General features: G+C 52.6%; 1 protein-coding gene across 3 annotated transcripts in view; it reads right to left on the bottom strand.

Annotated features, from left to right (window-relative positions):
- Positions 1–6,344: 6,344 nt before the first annotated feature.
- NAV2 (neuron navigator 2) overlaps positions 6,345–23,581 on the bottom strand; it is a 382,063-nt gene continuing 364,826 nt past the window's right edge. For all 3 annotated transcript variants that reach the window (XM_032881202.1, XM_032881203.1, XM_032881204.1), the window contains 7 exons: positions 21,018–21,253; positions 18,724–18,878; positions 18,449–18,520; positions 16,742–16,938; positions 15,776–15,894; positions 9,915–10,118; positions 6,345–7,024 (listed from right to left, as the gene is read on the bottom strand). In XM_032881202.1, coding sequence (XP_032737093.1) covers positions 6,899–7,024; positions 9,915–10,118; positions 15,776–15,894; positions 16,742–16,938; positions 18,449–18,520; positions 18,724–18,878; positions 21,018–21,253 — 1,109 coding nt within the window. In that variant the 3' untranslated portion in view covers positions 6,345–6,898. The remainder of the gene's footprint in view (positions 7,025–9,914; positions 10,119–15,775; positions 15,895–16,741; positions 16,939–18,448; positions 18,521–18,723; positions 18,879–21,017; positions 21,254–23,581) is intronic.

The following is a 23,581-nucleotide window of genomic DNA, read 5'->3' as shown; positions in this document are numbered from 1 at the left end:
GAGAAAGGGCCCGAGTGTAGATAGCTAATTGGTGCTGTGGGGTCAGGAAGCAGGACTGAGGGCGGCACTGGGCCCAGGGTGAGCCAAGTGAGGGGCCGGGAGCACATCATGTGAGGCGGACTCACTCTCAAGGGTGTGTCCTCACTGCTCGTCCTCGTGCAGCTCTGAGAGGAGTAGACGAAGGTCACCAGGAAGGGAGAAAGCCAGTGAAGAGCTCCTCGATTGGCACTATGGGCCACTAGACCCAGTCTCACTGGGAGCCTCTAGAGAGCCCTGGAGACTGTGCCTCCCACTCGTCCCATGGAAGGATGGGAATGCCGGGCATCTTTCCACTGACTGCTTATTCGCTGTGGGTCATCCCTCAGGGGACTAAATCCCCTGTGCGCTGCTGTGAAACTTCTGTGGCACTGGAGAACGGTCTCGGGCAGGGAAGCAGGGACACACGGGGGCTTGCAGTGGGATACTGTCAGCACGCCAGGTGTCCACAGCAGGCTCAGATGAAGTCAGGGGTATGGACTGAGGCATCAACGGTGTTTGCCACAGCTCGTGCCTTGCAGTGCTCAGACCGGTCATTTGGTGCATTGAGTCTATTCTGTTACTGAAAGTGCAAGGCAGCTGCTGGTCAAATTTCCAAAGAAAAGACTCTGAATGGGAGGATTAGTGGAACAAGCTAGCCTCCTTGCTACGGCTGGCCCCAGGGCCATCACCGATCCTCAGCATCCTCTCCTCAGTCCTGCATTCTTTGATACCCTCGGCCAGCACTTCGTTCCTAGAGGCTCTGAGCAACTGTCTACCCTGGTTTTGTCAGGCTGTGGTGGCAGCTAAGGCCCATTCACAGTTATCACGAGGCCTGGAAATGACCGGGAGATATCCCGAGAGTTCCCCAAGTCCAGACACTCTTGCTCCTGCTCCCATGGAACAGGCCTAGCTCCCCATCATAATCAGGGTCAGTGACCCTGCCAGCGTCGGCAGTCCCAAGTGATCTCGCTGCAGACGTAGTTTTAAAGGCAGTGGTAGAAGTGCTGGAAGAAGAGAAGTGCCCCTCCTCCTGCCTTCTTGCCCTGACGCACAGGGATGGGCACTTCTAATTTTGCAGAATCTAAAGTTGTAGGGCAGGAAGCCAGAAATTCCCCAGGTGGGTTGCTGGAGGGGGCCATTCCTGCTTCCCCTCCTCAGTTCCCAGACTTATGCGTTCTAGTTGTTGGGCACCCAGTAACAAAGAGTGGCCAGTGGTTGAACATGTACCATTTCCTGGAAAGCAGTGCTCCAACACAGAATGACTTTCTCAAGCTGGTGCCTTGAGTCTTTAAGAGGACAGGTCAGCCTCCACTTGACAGTAGGAACCAGTGGATCCCGTTGTCACGTGTCCTCAGTCAAGTTCCCTTCTCCAGGAAATAGGTCCTTTGGTCTGAGATGCTACAGTTCTCTGCAGTAAAGCAAGCATGTGCTGGGTTTATTTGGGGAATGTCTAGTCTATCTTCTCGAACTGTTGTCGGTTCCTGTTCTTTGTCTTAATGACTATGGCAGTTAAGTCCTGGTATCTGCTAGAGAAATCTCAGTTTTCTTCCCCATTGGCTATGTTTCACCATTTGCATTTTTAAATACATTCAAAATCATCTCGTTAATGCCATAAAACTGTGTTGGACTTTCAAGTGGGATTGCGTCAAATCTATAGTCCGTTTTGGAAAAACTGACACCTTCACAACACTGATTCTTCTAATCCACAAACACAATATTTATCTCTACATGTTTGGGTCTTCCTCAATCTCTCTCCACAGTGTTTTATACATTTCTGTGTGGAGGCTTGCCCATCTTATATTTCAATTATTCCTAGGTATTAGGTATTTTTGATGCTTTTAAACTGGTACCTTTGAAATTCTTAAACTTGGGTTGCATAAAGATGTTGACTATTTTTATTTTTTTTTCCAAGTAGCTTCTACCTCTACTGTGGGACTTGAACTCACAACCTGGAGATCAAGAGTTGCGTGCTCTACCGACTGAGCCAGCCAGGCACCCCTGTTCAGTTGATTCTCATGTATTGATTTTGTATCCAGCTGATGTATTCAACTCACTATTTATAATAATGTCTGCGAATTCTTTTTTTTTTTTTTAAGATTTTATTTATTTGTCAGAGAGCGAGCGAGCGAGAGCGAGCACAAGCAGACAGAGTGGCAAGTAGAGAGACAGAGGGAGAAGCAGTCTCCCTGCTGAGCAAGGAGCCCGATGTCGGACTCGATCCTAGGACGCTGGGATCATGACCTGAGCTGAAGGTAGCCGCTTAACCAACTGAGCCACCCAGGCGTCCCAATGTCTGTGAATTCTTTTGGATTATCTTAAGTACATAATGTTATCTGTGAATAAAAAGGGTAATTTTCCAACCTAAGGAGACTATAGCAGAAAGGGCGTGGGTTTTAGAAGTGGATACTGTGGTTTTGAAGTCATCATGCCCTTTGCCTATGCTGATCCTATATCCTCGAGAACATGTGAACAAGACTGTGTAGCAATGGGTAGAACAGATACCCAACATGGGAAACCTTAGGAATTCAGCCGAACCATTGCACCAGCTCCCCTTCGTTCTTTCTGACCGGCAGGAAAAAGCACCTCTGTAGAACATCTGGATTCTCTCTCCCTCGGGCTGGGCCACTGTGGTGCCTGATAGGCGCTGAGCCGCTCACATCACTGGCCGCGGAGTCAGCCGTGGAGGGTCTATTTCACAGAGAACCCACAGGCCTCGCTTCAAGCCTTTAAAGTTTTTGTTGTTGCTGTTCAAAGTGAAGGCTGAGAGGTGATCTCATCTGTCACGGTCTATGCCCTGCGATGGCTGCCAGCTGCTCGGTGGAACGGGGCCCCTAAGATCAGAAGCAGCCCAGCAAGGCAGGCTTTGGATTTGGAAGACAGGGCTGGAACTCCCAACTCCCAGCCTTCTTAGCTGACAGGATCCTTGGTAAGTGGTTTTCTCTGATCCTGTTTACTTCACTTGTAAAATGGAAGTAGGAATATTTACCTCCTCAGGGTCCTTTTGTGGATTATACTGGAGCGTTTGGGAAAGCAATTTGGCTATTAATAGGTATTCAATACATTAAAAAAAACAAAACAAAAACTTTGCCTGTGCCAAGGAGTCCGTTGGCGGTCTGCCCGGACACCAATGGGGCTTGCTGCTGCCAGCACGGTGGAGGACACACATCACTGGCATCACCCGGGAGGAGTGATAGAAATCAAGACACTCGGGCCACACCCTGGACCTTTCCATCAGAATCTGCATTCCCACAGGATCGCCAAGGACTCACCAAGTTTCAGAGGAGTCCCAAGGTTTGCGTTTCCAATAAGCCCCACACAAGGAGCAAAAAGTTAGAGGAGAAACTGAGGAGGCGGCGGCGGGATGTAGACGACTTGGTGACAAAGGAAGGTCTGCTAGAGTTAGGGGCTCTCCCTGCTGTGTATCTTTCTCCAGAACAGTTGCTGTCACCATGCAGTCAAACTCCGATGAGGACTTGCTCGAGCACAGAAAAGCCAAACCACTAATCTGAATAAATAAGCATCAATTTTATTGAATCATGAATAATTTAAGACTGGTACAATCATCGGCTTTATTCTCTATGACGTGGGGCGTGATCTCCAGTAGATCATTGGCAAATCCAAAAACCTCATGACAAATGAAAATTAAATAGGGAGGGCGGGAGGGAAGGAGGAAGGAAACATACCGTACACAAAATACTCAATTCCTAGTTTTCTCTTTAAAAATGGCTAGAAAAAATTCATCAAAATGCAGCACTTTAATCGATTATTTACAATTTCTATGTTACAATGAAAAAATGTACATCTTATAGGACATATTTCATCAACTGCTCCACTGGAAACAACTAGATTAAAACAGCAAACCTTCCATTTAATATCCACAAAGTTGGATTATTTTCCTTTTGAAGTAGATTCGCCATGATCAAATTTGAGTACACAGAATTTCGAAGTTGAAGCATCAACAGTGAAATAAAAAATGTCCCCAAGACACAACAAAGGTCTAGGCAAGTCTCATTCCTTGTCCCACCCCTCCCTCACCCCCAAACTTAAATTAAAAGATATTCCCATCTCATTTATGGCCTGTTTAATTCTTGGCAGTTTGGGAAGAAGACTTTTGGCTTCCATTGGTAACTCAACATAAATGTTGCATAGACTTTCATACATTTCAAAATTAGCCTAACTGTAGAAAAAGGCAAACTGGAAGCATTTCGGACAGAGCCCTAAATGAGTACAAAGTCACTTTGTCAAAGGTGAGTGACACTAAAGTAAAATAAGACCGAAATTAGAAATGTGCATATCAGACAACCCTGCTTCCCGAAACTTTAGGAAGGACACGGAGTTGTGAATCACACAAGGGCTACACTACTTGAAATCACCGGTCATTAGCCAGGTAGCACCAGGGACAGAGGTCTCAGTTCTGAGCCTGGACCCAGCGGGAGGGAAGTCTGTAGTAGAGGGGAGAAGACAGAGAAGATGAAAAAAAAAGGAGGCGGGTTTCAAACAATATTAGCAGGTGTCTACTCACAAGGTGACTGGGAAAACTGCCCCCAAGGAGAAGTCCATTTTATCTCCTCCCAAATTCACAGTATGAGCGTGTAAGGTCATCGCTGGGAAACAGATTGAGAAGGACCACTCTTCAGGTTTACCAGAAGGCTCAGGGTGTGGCCCGTGGTCACAGGCTAAATTCATGGTTTGAAGTTTTTATGGGAAAAAAAACAAAACAAAACAAAAATACCAGAACAGAAGAAGACAACACTCACACACCCAGATGGCTAATGAAGGTTGCACACAAGAGAGTCTGAGTTTACGGAGATGAGAGCAAGGACAGCACGGAGAGCTTTTCCATTCACTAGCTAGGGGGACACATTCTCCTTTTCCTCTAAGGAGGAAGAAAGTGGTGTCATCCAATGGCATGCGAGCAGTTTCAGGTCAAGTTCTTGCGGTAAGAAAATGAGAAAAAAATGTACAGAGACAGACCTTCAGAAATAGAAAGTGTGAAAGGTGGAATAAAAACCCTGATCGTTAACAGAGACACCCCCACTGGGGCCTGATAAAGATTCTCTTCATAAAGCATAAACTAACAACTTACAGATATACCACTCTCTGTAAAGAAAATACCAGTATGTTGAAGACACATCCTAGTAGGGTGTGTATCAGCAATGTCATGTGGACTTGGAACTTTTGCCTTTTCCTGCATCAGACAGATCACTGTCCAGGCAGAGTGTTAGTTGGAGACTGATAAGAATCTTAAAAAAAAAAAAAAAAAAAAAAATTTTTTGCATTTTTTTTTTTTTTTTTTCTTTTTTCTTTTACCCATGGTCACGCATCCACACAGATGAGTCTTTTGGATGAGAAAAGTCACAGCAACTTGAGTCCTCCTAATGAGTAGATGACTTTTTAGCCCTGTTTGCTCTGATGGGGAAAACAAGAAAAAGAATAATGGACCCCAGGCAGGCACAACACTCGTAAATGAACACGGTTAGTACAAAACCAGTAAGGCATTGCTTTGGGAAGGTCAGCACCGAAGAGGTCAGGCAAGACTCGTCTGGACGGAGGCCGGGGCTTCTGGAAGGGAGAGGCCGCCGGCCCCTTGTGGAGTTGCGTCACGTTGGTTCTGAGGAAAGTGCAAGTCTTGTGCGAGGTGACCTCAGCACCCCACCTGAGGTTGGGGCTGGCACGCCTGAGGTGTCGATGTGCGTTCTGAAGCCTCGAGGACGAGAAGAAAAGGCAAGGTCCCGGCTCACCCGCGCGTGGAGGATGGGGTCCTGGTCCTCCCAGAAAGAACACGCCCACCTCCCCCACCCCCCCAGCCCCAGCAGGGCCCGGCGAGGTGTAAAACCGTGGGGATGGACAACCAAACAACCAGAACTCAGCAGGACCAAACCGAAACTCAACTCCTGCGGTTCTTTCTTTCACCAAAGGACTGATTCTGACCAAAGGTGGGGGGGGGGGGGGAGGAATCTTCAAAATCAAAGAGTCAGAAGAGGGTGGGGAAACTCAACCTCATTTGCAAGGGGGTAACCAGTTCAAAACAGACCCATTCTCACCGGCCACAGTGTTTGCAGAAAAAAACCTGATTCACGGAGACAGGAGGAGGAGGACACAGACACGCGCTGTCCGCGCCGTGGCCCCATCCGCTCGTGCACGTTCCACTCACGATCGGGACCGACCGGAGGCTGACGGGTCTGGGAGGTGTAGCCGAACGGGAACAGGCAAAAATACCCCTCGGGGAAGGAGAGCACCATTTAAAAAGCCCCAAAAAAAAAAAAAAAAAACCCAGCAAGCGGGCTTCGCTTTGCGCTTCGCGTTTGCCTAAGGTGTCCCCGCGCCCGCGCCCTTAGCACCAGCTCTCTCCATGGCCAGCCGCGGGGAAGGCGGGGAGGCAGAGGCAGGCGCCCACGGCAAGACCCAGCCAGGGGGTCGGTGTGGAGGGGCAGCTGTGTTGCCCGCATTTCCAGCTTGGCTCCAGTCTCTCTACTCTGCGCAGCTCGCAGCACGATGCTGTTGGGTTTCAGAGCTTCCAAGTGGGTTCTTGGTTTCTGTGTGTGTGTTTTCTTTATAAACCTTTCCATTTCAACGGTGATGATCCTTTCCCGAGAAGTAACTTCAGTGTCTTAGGGAGGTCACGGCAACAAGGCAAACGATAATGAAAATAAACGATGAGATAGTGCAGGTCTCGCTGTGGAAGGGAACGGTGCCAAGGCGGCTGGCCCGGGAGGCCCGCACCCAAGTCGAGGCTGGAGGACGAGGGGTCTGGGTATCCCTGCGCTCTCACTCTGCGGCCGGGGGGCTGGCTCAGGAGGGCATCTTCAGGGGGTGCAGGGGACGCGCATGGAGCGGGGCACGGAAGGGAGAGGCAGGCAGGCTCCATGGCTGGCCCCTGTCACAGAGTAGACTCTAGGGACGAGTCCAGGATGTCATCCTGATGGCTGTTGCTGTTAGAGTCGCTGTCGTAGCTCTGGGGGCTGGAGTAGTTGGCCGCCTCCTGTAGCCTCATCAGCATGTTCATCTGGGGAGAGAGCGAGAACGTGAGCGGCTTTCGGCCTGGCAGCCATCCGCCTCCGGACTTTTCCAGGCTCCTGCTCTGTCCTCCAGACTCACCCTGGGCTGCAGCCCACAGCAGAGGCCGTGGATGAAAAAACAAAACTGTGAACTCCAGGCCAGGCTTCCAGGTTTCCAATCCTGCCTCTAGCACTTAGGAGCCACATAACCTCAGGTAAGTTACTTCACCTTATTGTGTCTCGGCTTCTTCATTGGCCCCATGAGAACAATCGTACCTGTCCTACCATGTTATGGGTGTGGACTGAGTGAATACAGGCAGATCACAAAAAACAAAAAAGAGGAAGTCTTCTAGGAATCCAGTATTTATCTTGTATTTGCAAGTGACACACCTTACCCAAGCACAGCCCTCGGGTGGCGGGGAGATGCCCGTCCAGCCGCCTTGGCCCCGCTGATAAGTGAGGCACACGGCTACCCCTCTGGAGAGCAACAAGCCCATGCGGATGTCTGGCTCTGGCGCCAGAGGGCAGCCTGGAGCTGGCAACGCTCCCGCTCCTGCCGAGGCCACCACGGGGAGGTAAAGGACAGCAACAGCCACAAGCAGAGCCACAAAGCACAGAGGCACCTGGATGCCGAGGCAGGAAACTCCAGGCAAGTTACCTCCATATCTGAGCCCCCAGGTCCTCCTCTGAAGAGCAGAGAGAACAAGAGCACCTGTGTCTCACAGGGTCGAAGGACAGGAGGAGCCTCAGACCCGCAAAACAGGGGCTGGCACGTAGGAAGTTCTCAATAAAGGAGATCTGCCATCATCACCATCATTTGTTTATAAGGTTTAAAGAATGTTCTGAGACCTTCCCTGCCTACAGTCTTGGTTATTTGTTTGCCAGTGAAAGGGGGAAGAAGGAACCAATGTTATTTGCAACTGTACATTGTGTCTTTTTGATTCTATGTAGCAAGTAAGTTAGAAAGAAGGGTCTCTCTGAGCTCGGGCCAAGATGCGAAGCAGCTGGGCATGAAATCCAGCTGCTTCCCAGCCAGCTGCCCCTCAGGATGCCTCATGGTCTCCTTGGGTGAGCCAGGGCGCAGAACCACCATCAGCGGGGCCTGTCGGTGTAGCCACCACCGGGTAAGAGGTGGAGCCGAAGCACAACAGGCAATCCTTGGCGGCCACGATTATTCACTCATCAAACAGCCCCAGTGTATTTACAGTGTATATTCTTGAAAAAAAAAAAAAAAAAAAAGAAAGAAAAAGAAAACGAGTCAGTCCTCAGGGAGAGAGAGACCGGTTAGCAAGAGACCTCGGGCCCTGGGCAGGGAGAAACACCAGGTATCTATTTGTTTCGTGGGGGTGACTGCCCAGCATAGCTCACTTCCTGGGACCTGGGGTTGGAGGGAGAGTTCTATGTAACGATTCCAAGAGCTCCAGGCTTTACCTAAATGCCCTTGTTTAGTCAGGGACACAAATACTCCTGCATAAGAGAAGAGGTTCTGGGGACGAGGGAGCCAAGTTTTCCTCTAGAGATCTCCTAAATTCTATTTTTATGTAAGGCAAGAGCTCATGAGCTTGCAGCTACAAAAACATCTCCATGACTCTGGCTTTAGCCAGAATTCATGTCGGATGTGGCTGGTCCTTTCTTCTGCAAAACCACTGTTGTAAACGCTGTACATTAGGTTGTGTATAGTAACATAGTAACTCCCACTTAAAATATAGCTCCTGCTGAAGAAAAGCTCCCAGGACCACAGCTCCTTCCTGCCAGTCAGAAGGATGGCAGACAAGTCACAGCAGCAGTGATGATGATGATATTTATCAAGCAAATCAATTAGTCATCAGGGAAAGGATAGCAAGTCAGCTGTCTTTTAATCCTGCTGCATCCCTTATGAATATGTTCTTTCATTAAGTAAGGGGGTCCTGGGTGGCTCAGTGGGTTAAGCCTCTGCCTTCGGCTCGGGTTGAGATCTCAGGGTCCTGGGATAGAGCCCCACATCAGGCTCTCTGCTCAGCAGGGAGCCTGATTCCCTCTCTCTCTCTGCTTGCCTCTCTGCCTTCTTGTGATCTCTGTCAAATAAAATAAATAAAATCTTAAAAAAAAACCTAACTTAAAAAAAAAAAAAAGGTAACACAAGTCCTATTTTCTGCTGTGTTGCTCCTCTTGCCTTAGCTGCCAAGGGAGCTCAAGGGTAAACTGAAGGCATGATAATGGTCACCTAAGTGTGGGAGGCTCTGGGATATGTGCTTCTACCTTCATTAATAGAATTTTCGATTTATTAAGTCTAATTTCACAGTCTCACGTAGGCAGAGGACACTGTAATTATAGTGTTAGCGTCCCTATCCAGGCTCTTCTCAAAGGGCCTTTATTTGTTCTCGTAATGATGGGGGTAAGTAAAAAGCTCAGGCAATGTTACCCAGACTTAGCTCAGGTCGCTGGCCCTGGGACCTGCATTCAGGCTGCCCTGTCCTCTGGGAGCCCCCCGTGCCCTCAGACCTCTCCCTGCCTGTGCTCCTGATCAGTTGGCCCGACCTTCTGCTCCTTAGCAACAGAGAGCTGTCTCTGCTTGGTCACTAGTGGGAGAGATGAATGGGGCAGGACAGCACGTGATCAAGGTGGCACTCTAGTCAGAGGGCAAAGAGTGGGACAGGGGCACTGAGGCTGGAAAAAAATCACATTCATAACCTTTTACCTTACACCAGAACAAATTTCAGAGGGTTCAAGGCTGTAGTGAGAAACTGACATCATGAGAGAGCATGTTGGCAAAAGTGTGACTAACCTTGGTGTGGGTCCAGCCTTCCAAAGTGAGACCCTGGCTCAGTCCCGTCTCTGTTCTCTGTGATGCCTTGCATCACAACCAATACACAGTAAGTGCTCAGTAAAAGCTGAGCCGCTCCGGGAGCTAAGACTCACCAGTGGGTCTCCTTCAGCATCGCTGGGGGGCAACTGCTTGCTCGCAGACCCTTCCCGAGGCATGGAGTAGCCGTCGAAGCCGACATCCTCAGGCCGGAGCTGCAGCAGGGGAGGCCACTCGTGCTGCTGTGGGCTGGCTGCCCAGGGGTAGGTGTCCATCACCCACTTGGCGGGGTCCTCCCAAGGGGCCCGCCTTCCATAGAGCTGGAAACAGGCAAAGAAGGAATAGTCTGGGAGTGGCCCGAGACCTCTTCTGCAGCCCTGGTTTTGCAGCCTTTGGAAACCTCAAGCCCAGCATGATGCCTTTCCCAATGGAGTAACTCCACTTCCAGAATTCTAAGGAAGGAAGCCACCCGAGGTACACACAGCTTGATGTGCTAAGACTGAAGGCAACGTGATGTAGGAGTCAAAGGTGCTGGCTTTGGAGACAGGCTGACCTGGGTCCACATCTTAGCTCTGCCAACGCCTCGCCACGTCACCCTGAACTCTATGCTTTGCGATTCAATCTGAAAAGCAGCCCCAACTGCGTGATTTGAAGCATTTGCTAATTTCTGTGGTGTAAATCCTCCTCCTATGGCCCATTTCAAACTACCAATATGGAATCATGGAATTTGGAGTTGGAAGGAGGTGCTGAGCATCGGCTCACACAAGCCGGCTCTAGTGTCCCATTAGAGGTGCCCCACTCCCCGAGGATGACCTCCCACAGAGATCGAGGGCCAGGCATCAAGACACCACAGTGGTGGTCACCGATAGCCCCGGTTGGATAAAAACCCATTTCCTGAAGCAGCTCGGACTCTCGGAGCCCCTTCCGGCAGCACCGGTCATTTTCAAACCAGCACTCTGTTAACAGAGGTTAGGCACGGGTATCAGAATTTTAAGTCTCTCTCTCAACTATTATCCTTCAAAATCTTAACAACTGAAAGAAAACGACATTATCACTTAAGACCTTTTCTTAAGCCTTAACTACTTAATGATAAAATTACTGCCCTGACTTTTACTGGCAATGTCAGGAAATCTATACTGTCTTTCAAGGACAGAAACCCAGGACGCCGCCCCTCCCTGAGCGGGGCTGCCACCAGGCCTCGTCTTTATCTTCTGTCTAATGTCAGCACAGGCTGCTGCATCTCACAGCTGATGGCGTGTCAGCAACGCTTTACAAATACTGAACCACCATGGGACTCCAGGGGGAAGTACGAGTGGCCGAGTTTCCCAGATGAGGGGACAGACCCAGGAAGGAAAGGCAGCAGAATGGGAATCCAAGTCTGCCGGCCTCCCCACACCACCGAGTCTGAGACGTGGTAGGTGTGCTCGCCCAGCACGGTGCTCTCTGTGGCTCTGGGAGGCTCCCCCTCGACAGGGAGCCAAGGGGTATACAGACCAAAGACTCCTGAAGCACCTTGTTTGCACGGTGGCTCCGTCTGCCCTCCCAGGACTTCTACAGGTGAGAGGGAGGTGAGAGGACCTGCTCACAGAACAGAGCTGAGCTCTGACTGCCCAGAAGACCACATCTATCCAGGTCCTAGGCTGCCCCAGCTGGAAGGAACTGGGGTCCTCTGGCCTCATTTACCAGATGGGGTTGTCAGGGCCTAAACAGAAGCGCCAGCCATGAAAGGTTATGGAGCGGAGTTAGATTCAAACCCAGGACCTCAGCTTCCTTGTCTGGGCCTTTCTTCCCCTCTCTATCCCTCCTGACTGAGTCCGCCTGGTATCAGCAAGGCCACATGACTCAGCCAAAACCAGGCCGGGGAGAGGCAGACCACTGTCCATCAGACAAGGATGAGCCAACTTGGCTGAGTCATGACTGCGAACAGCATCTCTGACCTTTATGTCTGATTTGTCGGGGAAGCCACCCACCCTGCCTGCACGGCACATGGGCTTACCCATCCCAACTAGTGACTGGCTCCGCCCACACTCAGGACACACACACCCTCCTATGACCTCACTGCTTTCTCAGACACCTGCACCCCTCCCGTCTAGCACCCTGACCTGTCTGTCCCTAAATCTTCCCTCACCTGGGGCAGTGGTGAGTCTCAGGCCTGAGGAGTCAGCCTGGCATTCTAGAGGCTGTTCATAGCCTGCGCACGAAGGGATGATGGGAAGGTGTGGGCATGTGCACGTGCGTGCATGCCAGGAAGGGAGGGAACACACACGCGTTTGGGGGATATTCAGAACTGAAGAAGGCTGCTCCCAATCAGAAACATGCCTGCAATTTTAGAAGCTTCTCCCACCAGAGGGAGGTTTGGGCCTCCTTTCCCAAGCCAGACCTCACACGTGAGCTACTACGTGGCCCTACTTCTGGAGTCAGTCTGGAGAAGAGGCTCACGGCCACAGAGAAAGAGGCTGGGATGTGGAGCTCGTCCAGCCCTTAGACATAATACGGCCCAGTGGTTTTCAAATATTTGCTCTTCCCCTGACCCTACCAGTGAGTAGCCTGGAAAATCTTCTGGGCTTCACAGAAGCTAGCCAGAGAAAATACTCCTCTAGTCTAAGCTGCTCAGATCACAGAGAACCTGAGGCCTACAGACAGGAGACTCGCCCAGGGTCTCAGTGCCGGTTGGGTCATCCGATAAAGACCCCAATGGTCTCCCCTGCCCCACAAGGGAACGTGGGTCCTTTGAGTTGCTCTAAAGACCTCAGACACTTCAGCAAATGTTTACAATGACAGCTCCAAAGAAGAACAGAACTGGGAACTGAGTCATCAGACAAATGTACACTAGGCCCATGTGAACATCACCTGCAAGGACAGAAAATATTTTTACAAGCTTCCACACTCGCCACTAGACATGTTCAAGACCAGGTGATGAATGGCTGGGCTGGGACCGTGGCAGGCAGAGGAATGATCATAAAAGCTCCTTGGCCCCACGGCAGCAGGGCCCTGAGGCAGCTCTGGGAAGCGGTGGAGACAGCTGGATGGAGAGACAGACAGATGGGACATTCACCTACCCCAGGCAGGGAGGTGCCTGGTGTGCCCAATGGCTCAGGAGCTGTGGGCTAAGACAATGGCAATGAATTCCTGAGCCTCTGTGAGCCTCTGACTCCACACAAGGAAGCCATGTTTGCCTGCTCTGAACCACGGTACCCCCATGGCCACATGCTCATCTCGCCTGGTCATGTGAGGAGTGACCCCGCACAGTGCCCAGTGCACAGTCAGCGTGGATTCCACTAACTTGGGGGCGTGGGGAATCAAATTTGTTTTAAAAAGAGAGGCATCCCTTTGTTACATGAAATCTTATGTAGAAAACCACCCTATGAAACACAATACTTTGTTCCCTGAGCCACCGGAGGCTTCTGGGAGTTAGGGGGTCCTCAGGACAGCTTGAAAATACCAGAAGGAATGGAGGAGTCAGCCAGACGGTTCCAACGCTGGCTCATCACACTCATCCCACTGAGTGAACTTGGCTAATAGTCAAAAACTCTCGTGAGCCTGTCTCCTCATTTACGAGGTAATCTTCGAGCTGTTAGAACTATAAGAGATCATGCACATCAGGCCCCAAGCAGCACCCAGCAAGTAGCAAGCCCTCAGTCAACGTCAGCAGACTTTCCTTCAAAACCAGAGGCCTGAAGAGCACACCAGGTTTCCTCTTGAATCAGCAGATTCTGGTGGTTTTCCTGGGCTCCCCAGGATGATGAGGTCACAGGTGTGGGGCAAGGTGGCTCACTTCTGAGCAGCTTGGTAAAATGCTAACTGGGGCACACTCTTCAAAGATGGTCTTTCAAATGACCTCACAGCATAGGGAAGCCATGACTTTCCTTGCTTCACACTGAACCGAAAAGTCCCACGAGATGGTGGCGTGTCTCTGTTCCCTGTCCCTGATGGAATGGTCTATAGCCATCCCCAAATCCTTTCAACCTGTTGCCTTCTCACTCCTGGTGGGAAGGAGACACAATGCTCCTTCACCATGAACCTCAGGAAGGGCAGTTTACACTCTGTGCCCAGAGGGCCTTTGAAATTCAGGTCTAAAGGAGCAGGGTCCTGGCACGTCCACCCTGGGTGAGGACCAACAGGGAGCCACTTGATGGGTAGGTCAAGGCTGGAGCACTCCTTGTGTCTCCCCACTCCTGGTTTGGGGCTCACTGCGCAAAGGAGGCCGGCTCTTAACCAACAAAGCCCAGGGGTTCTTCCAAGAATGCTCTGAAGTCACTCCCTATCCATCATCACAAGATAAATTTGGAGCAAAGAAGAAGCAAATGAACAAGCGAAAGGCGAGGCAGAAATAAGAGGAAATGGTGCATTTCCTCCACCTCTAATTCCTCTACTTGTTTTGAGCAGCATGGGGTCTCCCAGAGGAGCCAGGCACAGTGCAGCCCTGGGAAGCCATGGAGGGTGAACAGAGGAGAGGGGCTTCCGAAATGCAACAGACTTCAGGAGTCCAGCATGTGGGACAAGCTTCCACTGGCCCAAGAAAATGGAATGACTACATGGCCACTTGGCTTTGTGGCACTAACAGATCATCTGATTAAAGACTAAATTAGGGCCCAGTGACCCAGGCCAGTGAATTTATCTACCTAGGGGGATTCTTACTGCAAAGATCTAAAATCCTCACACCTTCGTTTATGAAAGCCATGAGACACAGGAGAAATGCTGCCATCAGGGAATGGTCTTCACACACGACCAATGAATAATTTGGGGCTGACCAAGGGACTGCCTAACTTCTTGCGGGTCTGCCTGCATGGTGCACTTCTGTTTCCACGGGTCCCTGCATTTGCAGGACCTGCCCTCCAGTTCCATGGAACAGCAGTCACAAGAAGCATGTTCCTTTCCCAGTTCTTGCTGTCCCACACGCCCCCGGAAACCATGGGCACCACTGCGTGGCACAAGGCCGTCCCATATTCACTGGGCCCAGCCGCGTGTACAGCAGTGACACGCAGACCGCAGCCACTGCTGTACCCCACACATGCACGTGGGGGTGCCCCGTCCTATACCCTCCACAGGCATACAGCAGCCCCCCGGGTCTCCAGGTGCCCAGTATGGAGGAAACCAAGGAGCCCTTGGGAACCTGATGGGTTCCTGGATTCTTCCGCTGTGCCTGATGCCTGCTCATTACTCAGCGTGGGGGCTGCAAGCCTAAGACCTTCTAAGGGGCCTCCAGGCTCAACAGTGACCCCTGGGGCAGGCTCCAATCTGATGCTAAGCCTGTAGCATTCAAGGCTGGGCTGCATGAGAATCGAGTGGTGCTGCATTCCAGCTGCTGCTCTGTAGGGACTTGCAACCTCGTGGGCCACAGGGTCCTTCCCGGTTGGGGGCGGGAGGGCAAACTGTCCCGGTGGCAGGTAGTGAGTTCTTTGGGGCCGAGGCCTCAGAACCTGGATTTCAAGCTAGAGGCCTGAACTCAAATCTCAGATTCTTCAAGCATCTCTTTTATGACCTTGGGCAAGTCACTTACTCTCTTTGAGCCTTAATTTTCCTCTCCTGAAAAATGGAGACAAAAACTAAAAAAAAAAATCTCTGTTCAAGTTCTGGGATTAAAGCAGGGCTTGAGTCAAATAGCAGAGGGGAGACTACTTCCCAAACTGTACACTTCCCTCTCTTGTGCGCTCGCCGTGCTGGGCCCTTTCTGGCCACGACTGCATTTAACCCTTGTTGTGACTCCTCGTGGTGGAGGACCGTCACTCTCCCCTTCTGTCTGCGAGGGCACTAGGTCACAGAGAGGCTGCCAGCTTGCCTGGGGTCCCACATTAACAGTGGCAGAGCCAGGATATGTCCTATTCCGGGCCAGACAGAGGGCCTCCCCCATGAGGGGCGGTCACGCCACGTCCGTTGGACGTCTAACGGAGGAGATACAGACTACTCCTCTGGTCACCAGAACAGTCCCTGCCCCCACCCCAATTTTGAGGAGGCCCGTGGCAAGTGTGCTCCTCACCTGGAGTCCTTCTCGGACGGCTTCCAGGAGATAAGGGATAATCGAGTAGTTCCACAAGTCGGTGAACCACACCCTGGAGCCATCCACGTCGATGGGGCACGACAGGAAGAGCCGCGGGCCTGGGGACCACAGGGAAAAATCAGTCAGAGCCAAAACGGGGGGGCAGGGGAGGGGTTAAGAGAAGCCACGGTCTTAACAGACCCCACAAGAGGAACCCCGTGATCTTCTGAATGGCAGTGTAAGTACCGCTTCCCCGGGATCTCTCTCCCCACGAGGAAATCATCTGAGAGAGAGGAGAGGCTTTATGGGGAGAGATGTTCACCACAACGCGACGAACCCTGAACCCTGCCTGCTGGAATCAGAGGCGCGCCCAGCGTAAGAGAAGAGAATAGGTTACGCGAACGACAGTATGGTCACAGCTGATTACTCTGCAGCCTTTGGAAAGGACTGTGAAAACAGAGCCTCAACACAGATGCTCTGGGGACAACGGGAAATAAAAAAGAAAAGAGCATCCTGTGTGCACGCTGTGTTTGCACCCACACAAAGCCTACATGTCCGGACAAGGACAGAACACCGAAGCTCAAATTAACAGTAGGTGATCGGTCTTTTTTTCTCTGAACCCTAAGCTTTGGGAATATTGATTGTGTTTTATTTTTAAAGCAGAGCCCATGTCGCCGGGTGGCCTGCCCTTGGGGAGCCTGGCAGTGGGGGCTCATCAGGGAGCTGGCATTGGCCCAGGCCGGCTGCGAGCTCTGATCAGCCCTAGTGGCTGTGCAAAGAGGAGGAAAGAGACAGAACCGGATGCTGATGACCGGCAGCACAGGGTCTGCCCGGGCTGTGACCATCCCTCTGTCCCCTTCTCATCCGTGTGGACAGTGTGGCATCTGGCTGACTTGTGCCTGCCAAGTGCTGTCCCGGCCAGGGCCCCAGGAGCAGCGTCCGTCCCCTGGCTGGCCTCCCACCTACCTATGGTGACGTCTGAGGAGCTGTGAGCCTCCAGGAAGCGGTTGAGGTGATGCCAGACCTTGGGAATCCAGTCGATGATTTTTACCAGCTCCACATTCCGCACTCGCCCACTGATCTCTGTTTCCATGAGCTTCCGCCTCAGGAACCGGCCTAGGAAGCCCTTCACTGGCTCCGTGTGGTTGGCACAAAGCACCCACCTGGAGGAGAGGAAGGTTTCTCTGTTACAAGGACAGCCTCACTGCTCTGAACACTGCACACACATTAAATCCCAATTCCCTCACGGCAGCCCTGTGACAGAGCTGTGACAGCCATCCCCATTTCACAGATGTAAATGCTGAGGCACAGACAGGTTGAACAGCTTATCTGAGATCAAACAGCTGTTTAATATACAGAAGGGCTAAGATCAGAACCAGCACGGTCCAGCTCCAGAGTCTGAGCTCTAACCGCTGAGCCTGCTATGTCTCGTGCTGGAAGTTGGGCTGTGAGCTGGCCTCTGGGGCTGTGACAAAGACTAAGACGCAGTCCTTGTTCCCCAGAAGCACATAGTCTAGTGGAGGAAGTAAAAGAGCAGAAGAACAAGACATGACAAAGCCCGGGGAAACAGCGAAGCCTCCCGGAGGAGCGGATGTCTGAGAGCAGGAGGGGCTGGGAAGGGGGGTGGAGACCAGGCCGCCACATCTGCACAGGTGTGTGGGGTCTTTGGGGGAAAAGGCAGAGATTCAGTGTGACCAGTGTAATTCAGCATTCAGACTTGACCTGCCCACCCACAGGGTCTGATTCCATTTCGGAGGTGATGGGGAGCCACTGAAGGACTTTAAGCATGACGGTTTTCTGGTCAGATCTGGATTCTGGAATGCTCCCTCAGCTGCTACTGGTGTAGCCGAGGGCCCACAGGGTGCCAAGCTGCGGGCAGGCACAGGGGTTGCAGTGAAGGTGTGCGGGGAGCTGCGGTGGTAGGGAGGAAGGAGAAAGCACCGATGAGCCAGGACAGCCTGGCTGCAAAAATGACCGTGATCTCAGGCCTGGGGGAGTCGACATTTCTGATGATCACAGTTCAGGTCCACTTTTAATAGCTTTCCCTCAGAGATGCCTGCAGAGCGGCCAGTGAACATAAGCCAGGGGCCTAGCCCAGAGGAGCTTCCCAGCCGTCTCAAAGGACCCAGGCAGGAGAGGGGCAGCAGGGCAGTCAGCTGGGAGGCGGCGCAGGGCACAGGGCATCCAGCTAAGCAAGGCAAGCTACATCGCAATGTTGCATGACCGAGCTGGACAGTCCTTTCCACTTCCCACATCCCAGCAGTGACAGCACTTTGGTAGAGGGCCAGGGCGAGGGCCTCCCAGCAGCTGGAGTACAAAGCCCCACAGACCCAGCTCTGAGAGGACACTCAAAAGCAAGAGCTTCCGCTTCTCAGGATCACTTGGGTCGGAGAGATGCATCACCAGGGACAGGCAGAGGGCAGGGGGGCAAGGCCAGAGCCACGTCCTTGACACGGCTACCCCAGGGCGGAGATGCAGGGAGACCCAGGCTCCCATCTCAGCTCTGCCACTGACTGGCCAGGTGACCCCATGCGAAGCAATTCTCTCGGCCTCCCTGTCCCAATTTGCAAGATCAGTCTACCTTGTTGAGGCTGTCGTGGGAACGAGATGGGTTACACCCGGGCAAATGCTCAGCACGACCCCCGACACAGGCGCCCGACAGCTGTGCCTCACCTGAAGTTGTGATGAAGCTGCAGATTGGGAGTAGAAGAGGTAGCCTGGTTCATGGTGCCAATTATGTAAGGGCTGCGGGGACGGGACGGAAAAGAAGGCTCGGTGAGTCAAAGGCGAGCCTTCGGAAGCCCACGGCGCCTGCCCGAGCAGGCAGATGGCTGCTTGCCTCCCCCACCCCGCCCGCGGACCCCAGGCTGTGGGGGCACCGTGCACGTGTAGCACACATCCCGCGGCCACCGTCCTCTGGGGCGATGGGGCCCAGAGCTGTCCTTTACCATTTCTGGTCCTTGCAGTTGAGCAGCCCATTGAAGATCTCGCCCAGGGAGCTGACGTGGTGCAGGTTGTCCAGGATGATAACGAGGGGCATGTCCACAGCATTGTTCTCGCTGCTGCACTGGTCGGCAAGGTTGGACAGGTACTGGCGCAATTCCTGGGGAGGCCGGGGGAAGACTCAGCGGGGGAATGCTCCCCAATAAAGACACACGTGCTTGAAGCCTTCACTTTGCCCAGGTCCACACAGGCGGAAAGGCCCTTGAGGAGGCTGTGGTGAGCCTGTGTTGAGGCACTGTTGGCTGCCCAGGCACGGTTGTGTTCCCTGCTCCTATCACTTCTCTGCAAGTGTTGCCATTTTTCTTGATGTTGTTTATTATGCCGACCTTCCAGTAAGTTCCCGAGGGCGGGTGCCTTATACACGTCTGTACTCCCACAGCACCTGCCTGAGAGCCACTCACACAGAAGCCCCTGATGGACGGATACAGCAAAGGAGCGCTCCCCCAACACGGTGAGTGCCGTCACAGCCAGCCAGCGGCACAGGAGAGAGGGCCTACGTGCCGAGGGGGCCCTGGAAGGTCTGGCTGAAAGGGTAAGCTCTGGACTGAACTGTGGAGAAGAGGTATGGGACTGGCTTGGGTTGGAACTAGGATGCATCCCAGCACGGCTGTGGTTAGAGATGTGGGTCAGAAGAGGAGGAGGAAGGATAATGGTGCAGAAGAGGAACGGCTGAGATGGCGTGCAGACGAGCGGCAAGGCACCAGAATGCCTGGCTGCTAGTGTTACCGTCGTAGCAAGGGTGGCCAGGGACTCAGAGTCTCACACACAGAATCTCTGCAGCCCCACGGTCACCTTCTTGGGTGGGCACTGGGATTCCCTCCCTCTTACCAAAGAGGAAGCTAGGGCACATCGGAATTAGGGGCCTGGCTCCAGACTCGGGCCTGCCTCGCTGTGGGCTCCTCACCACACCAGCCGGTCCCGTGCACGAGCCCGATAGCTCAGAGGGAGATGCTTCCCCTCCCTCCTACAAACACACACACAGGCCTCCCTTTTAAGTCCAAGTGTGGCTTGCTAGCATCAGGAAAAGCCCCACTTTTTAAGTTACTAGTAATTTCTTCTTCCTTTAGCCTCTTTCCACCAGGGGTTCGTGGCCTCAGATACCTGACAAGGACAGAGTTTCCAGAGCCTTCCTTCCCCTACTCGGGCTTGAGGGGTATGGCTGGTAAGCTGCATTCTACCGAGGGTGCTGGTCAAGGGGAACGTCGGTGGGGGGGCTCAAATCTAGCCTGGGCTTGACCCCCAACCACGTGTCTGGGGGGACCCTGCTCTCACTGGTCCTGGGACAGGGTGCTTTTCCCTAAGCGGGCTCACACAGAGACTCTGGGTACCGGCACTCTGAAAACTTCTATTTCTACCCTGACATCAAAAATCACCCAGCAGACTGAATGGCGCAGATTCCCAGACTGCCAAACCTACTGAAAGCCATCATCTGGGAATGAGGTCCAGCAATCTGTATTTCTGAGCATGCCAGGTGATTCGTAAGGCAGAAGAGTCATTTCCCAATTGCCTCTGACTCACCAGTCCCCTTGCTTAGGGCCAGCCCGAGCAAATCATCCATCACGTCCCACTGCATGAGCAGCAAACAGGATTGAGAAAGCACTTCCCGGGACAAGGTCCAGACTTCCCCAGGGGTCCCCATGAAGCAGGACTGAGCCTGATGCCAGCTCTGGAGTCTAGGATTCTGACTTACACTCTAGTCCACTGCTCTGTACCATTAGGGGTCCTAGGCACACGGCCACCCGCCTCGAGCCTTAGGTCTTGCCTCTGTGACATGAGAGGAGCCATGACCTCCCCCTCGAGGGTACTAGCGTGAGGCAGCCAGTTTGCTGGTCATGGGCAAGTGGTCTGTGATGGAAGCTGTTACTGTGCGTGTCCTCACCGTTCCTCAAAAGGATGTTTCATTTGGGAGAAACAAGAGCACCAAGCAAGCACATGACGAGTTCTCAGTAAGCCAAAATGGATGCGTCTGGGGCGCTCCTAAAGGACTCATAGTCCTGGGCGTCCCAGCCAGCTCAGAGCGGGCCAGTGAGGGGCGGGCCACCTCTCCTTACAGGTGGCACCCTCGCTGCACCTCCTACTCCCCCATCCTGACATCCTCCGCAGGCTTTCTTCGCAAGCCCGAGCGAGCCCACACGGGTGACCGTGAGTCCCCATCAGGGCAGGGGTGGCCTCGATGGCCCGGAAAGGGCCACTCACCGCAGGCCCCGGCTGAGCGGCAGCCTCCACAGGACCTCCTCACCTTGCTGGACTTGTGGTCCACGTTGAAGGCGGCGATGACGCCGTCAGTCAGCTCCCGGCCCTCCCGCAGCACGAGGTACTCGGACAGCCGGTTGGCCAGGTAGGTCTTCCCAGTGCCGCTGGGGCCGGAGAGGATGATGCGCCGGTGCTCCACCAGCAGGGACACGTAGCGCTGCAGGATGGGCTTGGGGATCAGGGACTCGAACACCAGCGCGTCCAGGCTGTTCTCTGCGAGCCCTGCGTTGGAGAGGGACAGGAAGGGTCTGGAGCCCTGTACGACAGGTGGCTCTGCACGTGCCCCCGGGACTGCCGAGCTCTGTCCACGGCAGCCACTCCCCCTGAGACCACTGCCCACCCGGGTACACGGGAGGCAGGGCACAAGCAGCCATAGCCGTCTGTCTGCTCACAAGCACCGTCTGGCCCAGCCCCCGGCTCGGCCGACTCGCCCAGACTCAGCCTCCACTCCGGCACCCAGGCCCTCGGGCCCTGTCTGTCCTCTGCAGAATTGCTAAGACGCTGGGCTCTGCTTTCCTGTCTGGATTTACTGTGCTGCTGCTGTCTGCCCAGACCAGACCCGAGTCTCCCATGTCTGCCAAGACCCTGGAGTTGCCGGTCATCCTGTTCTCTCTTGTGCCCCAAGGCACTGCTGCCCACACTCAGATATGCCAGAAAGGAGGCCACCCTTTCATCTTGAGAACGAAGAAATGCAGTTTGATTCAGGGATGTGACGATGGGTAGGGGAAGCCGAGAGGCTACCCAGCAAGACCTCTGAGTCTCAACAATATCAAAAGGAAATGTATCTTTCCCCTTTCCTAGGTGGGACCGCTCCACCAGTCAGGGCTGTTGGCTTTTTTTTTTGGTAAAGATTTTATTTATTTGAGAGAGTGAGTGAAAGAGAGCATGAGCAGAGGGGAAGAGCAGAGGGAGAACCAACCTGGGCCTCGGTCCCAGGACCCCGGGATCATGACCTGAGCTGAAGGCAGCCGCTTAACGGACTGAGTCATCCAGGTGCCCCAGGGCTGTTGGCTACTTATTTATTTTTGGGGGAAAACTTTAATTTGTAGTCAGAGAGAGAAAGAGAGCATGTGTGGGACCCCAAGACCCTGAGATCATGGCCCGAGTCAAAACCAAGTCAGATGCTTAACCTGGCCTTTTTAAAACAACTATTTTCTTGATATCATTCTCAAAAGAAGATCCATCCAAGGTCACGGTCTAAAACCTAAAGCAGTTTTGTTAAAACTTACCTTAAGAAAACTAGCGTAGGTAGGTAAAGAGTCAAATGAAGAGCATTTATTCTATTTTTTTTTTTTTTTTTAAGATTTCATTTTTAAGTAATCTCTGCAACACCCACTGTGGGGCTCAAACTTACAAGCCTGAGATCAACTGAGCCAGCCAGGGCCCCCATTTATTCTGTTTTATAATGTAGTATCTTCCTTCTACGAAATTATTCACTGCAAACAGACCTCACAAATGCATTTATATGCCGGTTTCCAATCCTCCCCCAACTTCTGAGAATGGCCCCTACATGCAGGAGACTATTCCAGAATGACCACGATGAAGGTTTCTAAATGACTTATCTTTTGGGTACAGGCCTAAGACTTCCCTGGTACTGAGCTCAGGGTACCCTACACTGGCTGGAACTCGATGCAAAGTGTGGAATGCAGGGTCTCTAGTCTAAACTTAATCACGAGACCACAGAAACCTCTCTCTCTACACACACGCTGATGCTCTTTTGTTTTTTTGCCCTAGAGCCCCCTGGGAGTGACTATTCTGCCCACGAACTCACTGCAGGGTGTGCCCAGCCACACCCCACCCCTGGGACCACTGCAGTGGACTCTCTGCAGTCCATGGATCTCTCAGCTCTAACTCTTGCATGGTTTACAGTGTCCTGAAGGCAGGGGTTAAAGCACTGCTGGAAAACAGAAGTCAGGTGTCACTTAAAAATAAACCTGAACGGATCCCTCGAGATGTTAAACAACCTGGTGTGCTGACCATGGCAGATTGGGCTGGGGTGGGGGCCGGGCACATTCCACCTTGGCAGACCATCTTGTCCCGGTTTCTACAGAGGTCAGATCTCTGTGATGGATTACTCCTTTCACCCCTCAGTGACTGTAGCTGTCACCTGCAAGTGACCACGCACGCTCACCAGCACAGATGAAACGCAGTTGGAGCTCGTGACAGATAAGGCTTTCCCTGAGGGGGTTTTTGTAAAGCAGCAGTTTTTGGTGTGCCTAGTACCCCTTCCTCCTGCCCCTTCTAGTAGGACTCTTCTTTCTTATGGGGAGCTCATTCCAGGGCCTTCAAGTGGGGCTGACCCAGCACCTTCAGCACCCAAGGGCCCAGGCTGGGCCAAACATTCTCCCAGGCCATGACTGGTTCAGTGATGGCTACTTGACTCAGGTGGGCCAGAATCACCTGCTAGGATTTTCTGTCCCACTTTTCCAAAAGGACATTCTCTTACTTTTAGGTTCCCCAGCCAGAAGGATGAATTGGGGCTACCCAGGCCATTTCTACAGCCGTGCACAGAGCTCAGAAAATATGCCAAGCTGAGGCAGGACTGGTTCT

This window comes from Lontra canadensis, unplaced genomic scaffold (genome assembly GCF_010015895.1).
Source record: "Lontra canadensis isolate GAN:19392208 unplaced genomic scaffold, GSC_riverotter_1.0 scaffold74, whole genome shotgun sequence".
NCBI lineage: Eukaryota > Metazoa > Chordata > Mammalia > Carnivora > Mustelidae > Lontra > Lontra canadensis.
The sequence above is the reverse complement of the archived record's forward strand: the minus strand, read 5'-3'. Positions and strand labels throughout refer to the sequence as shown.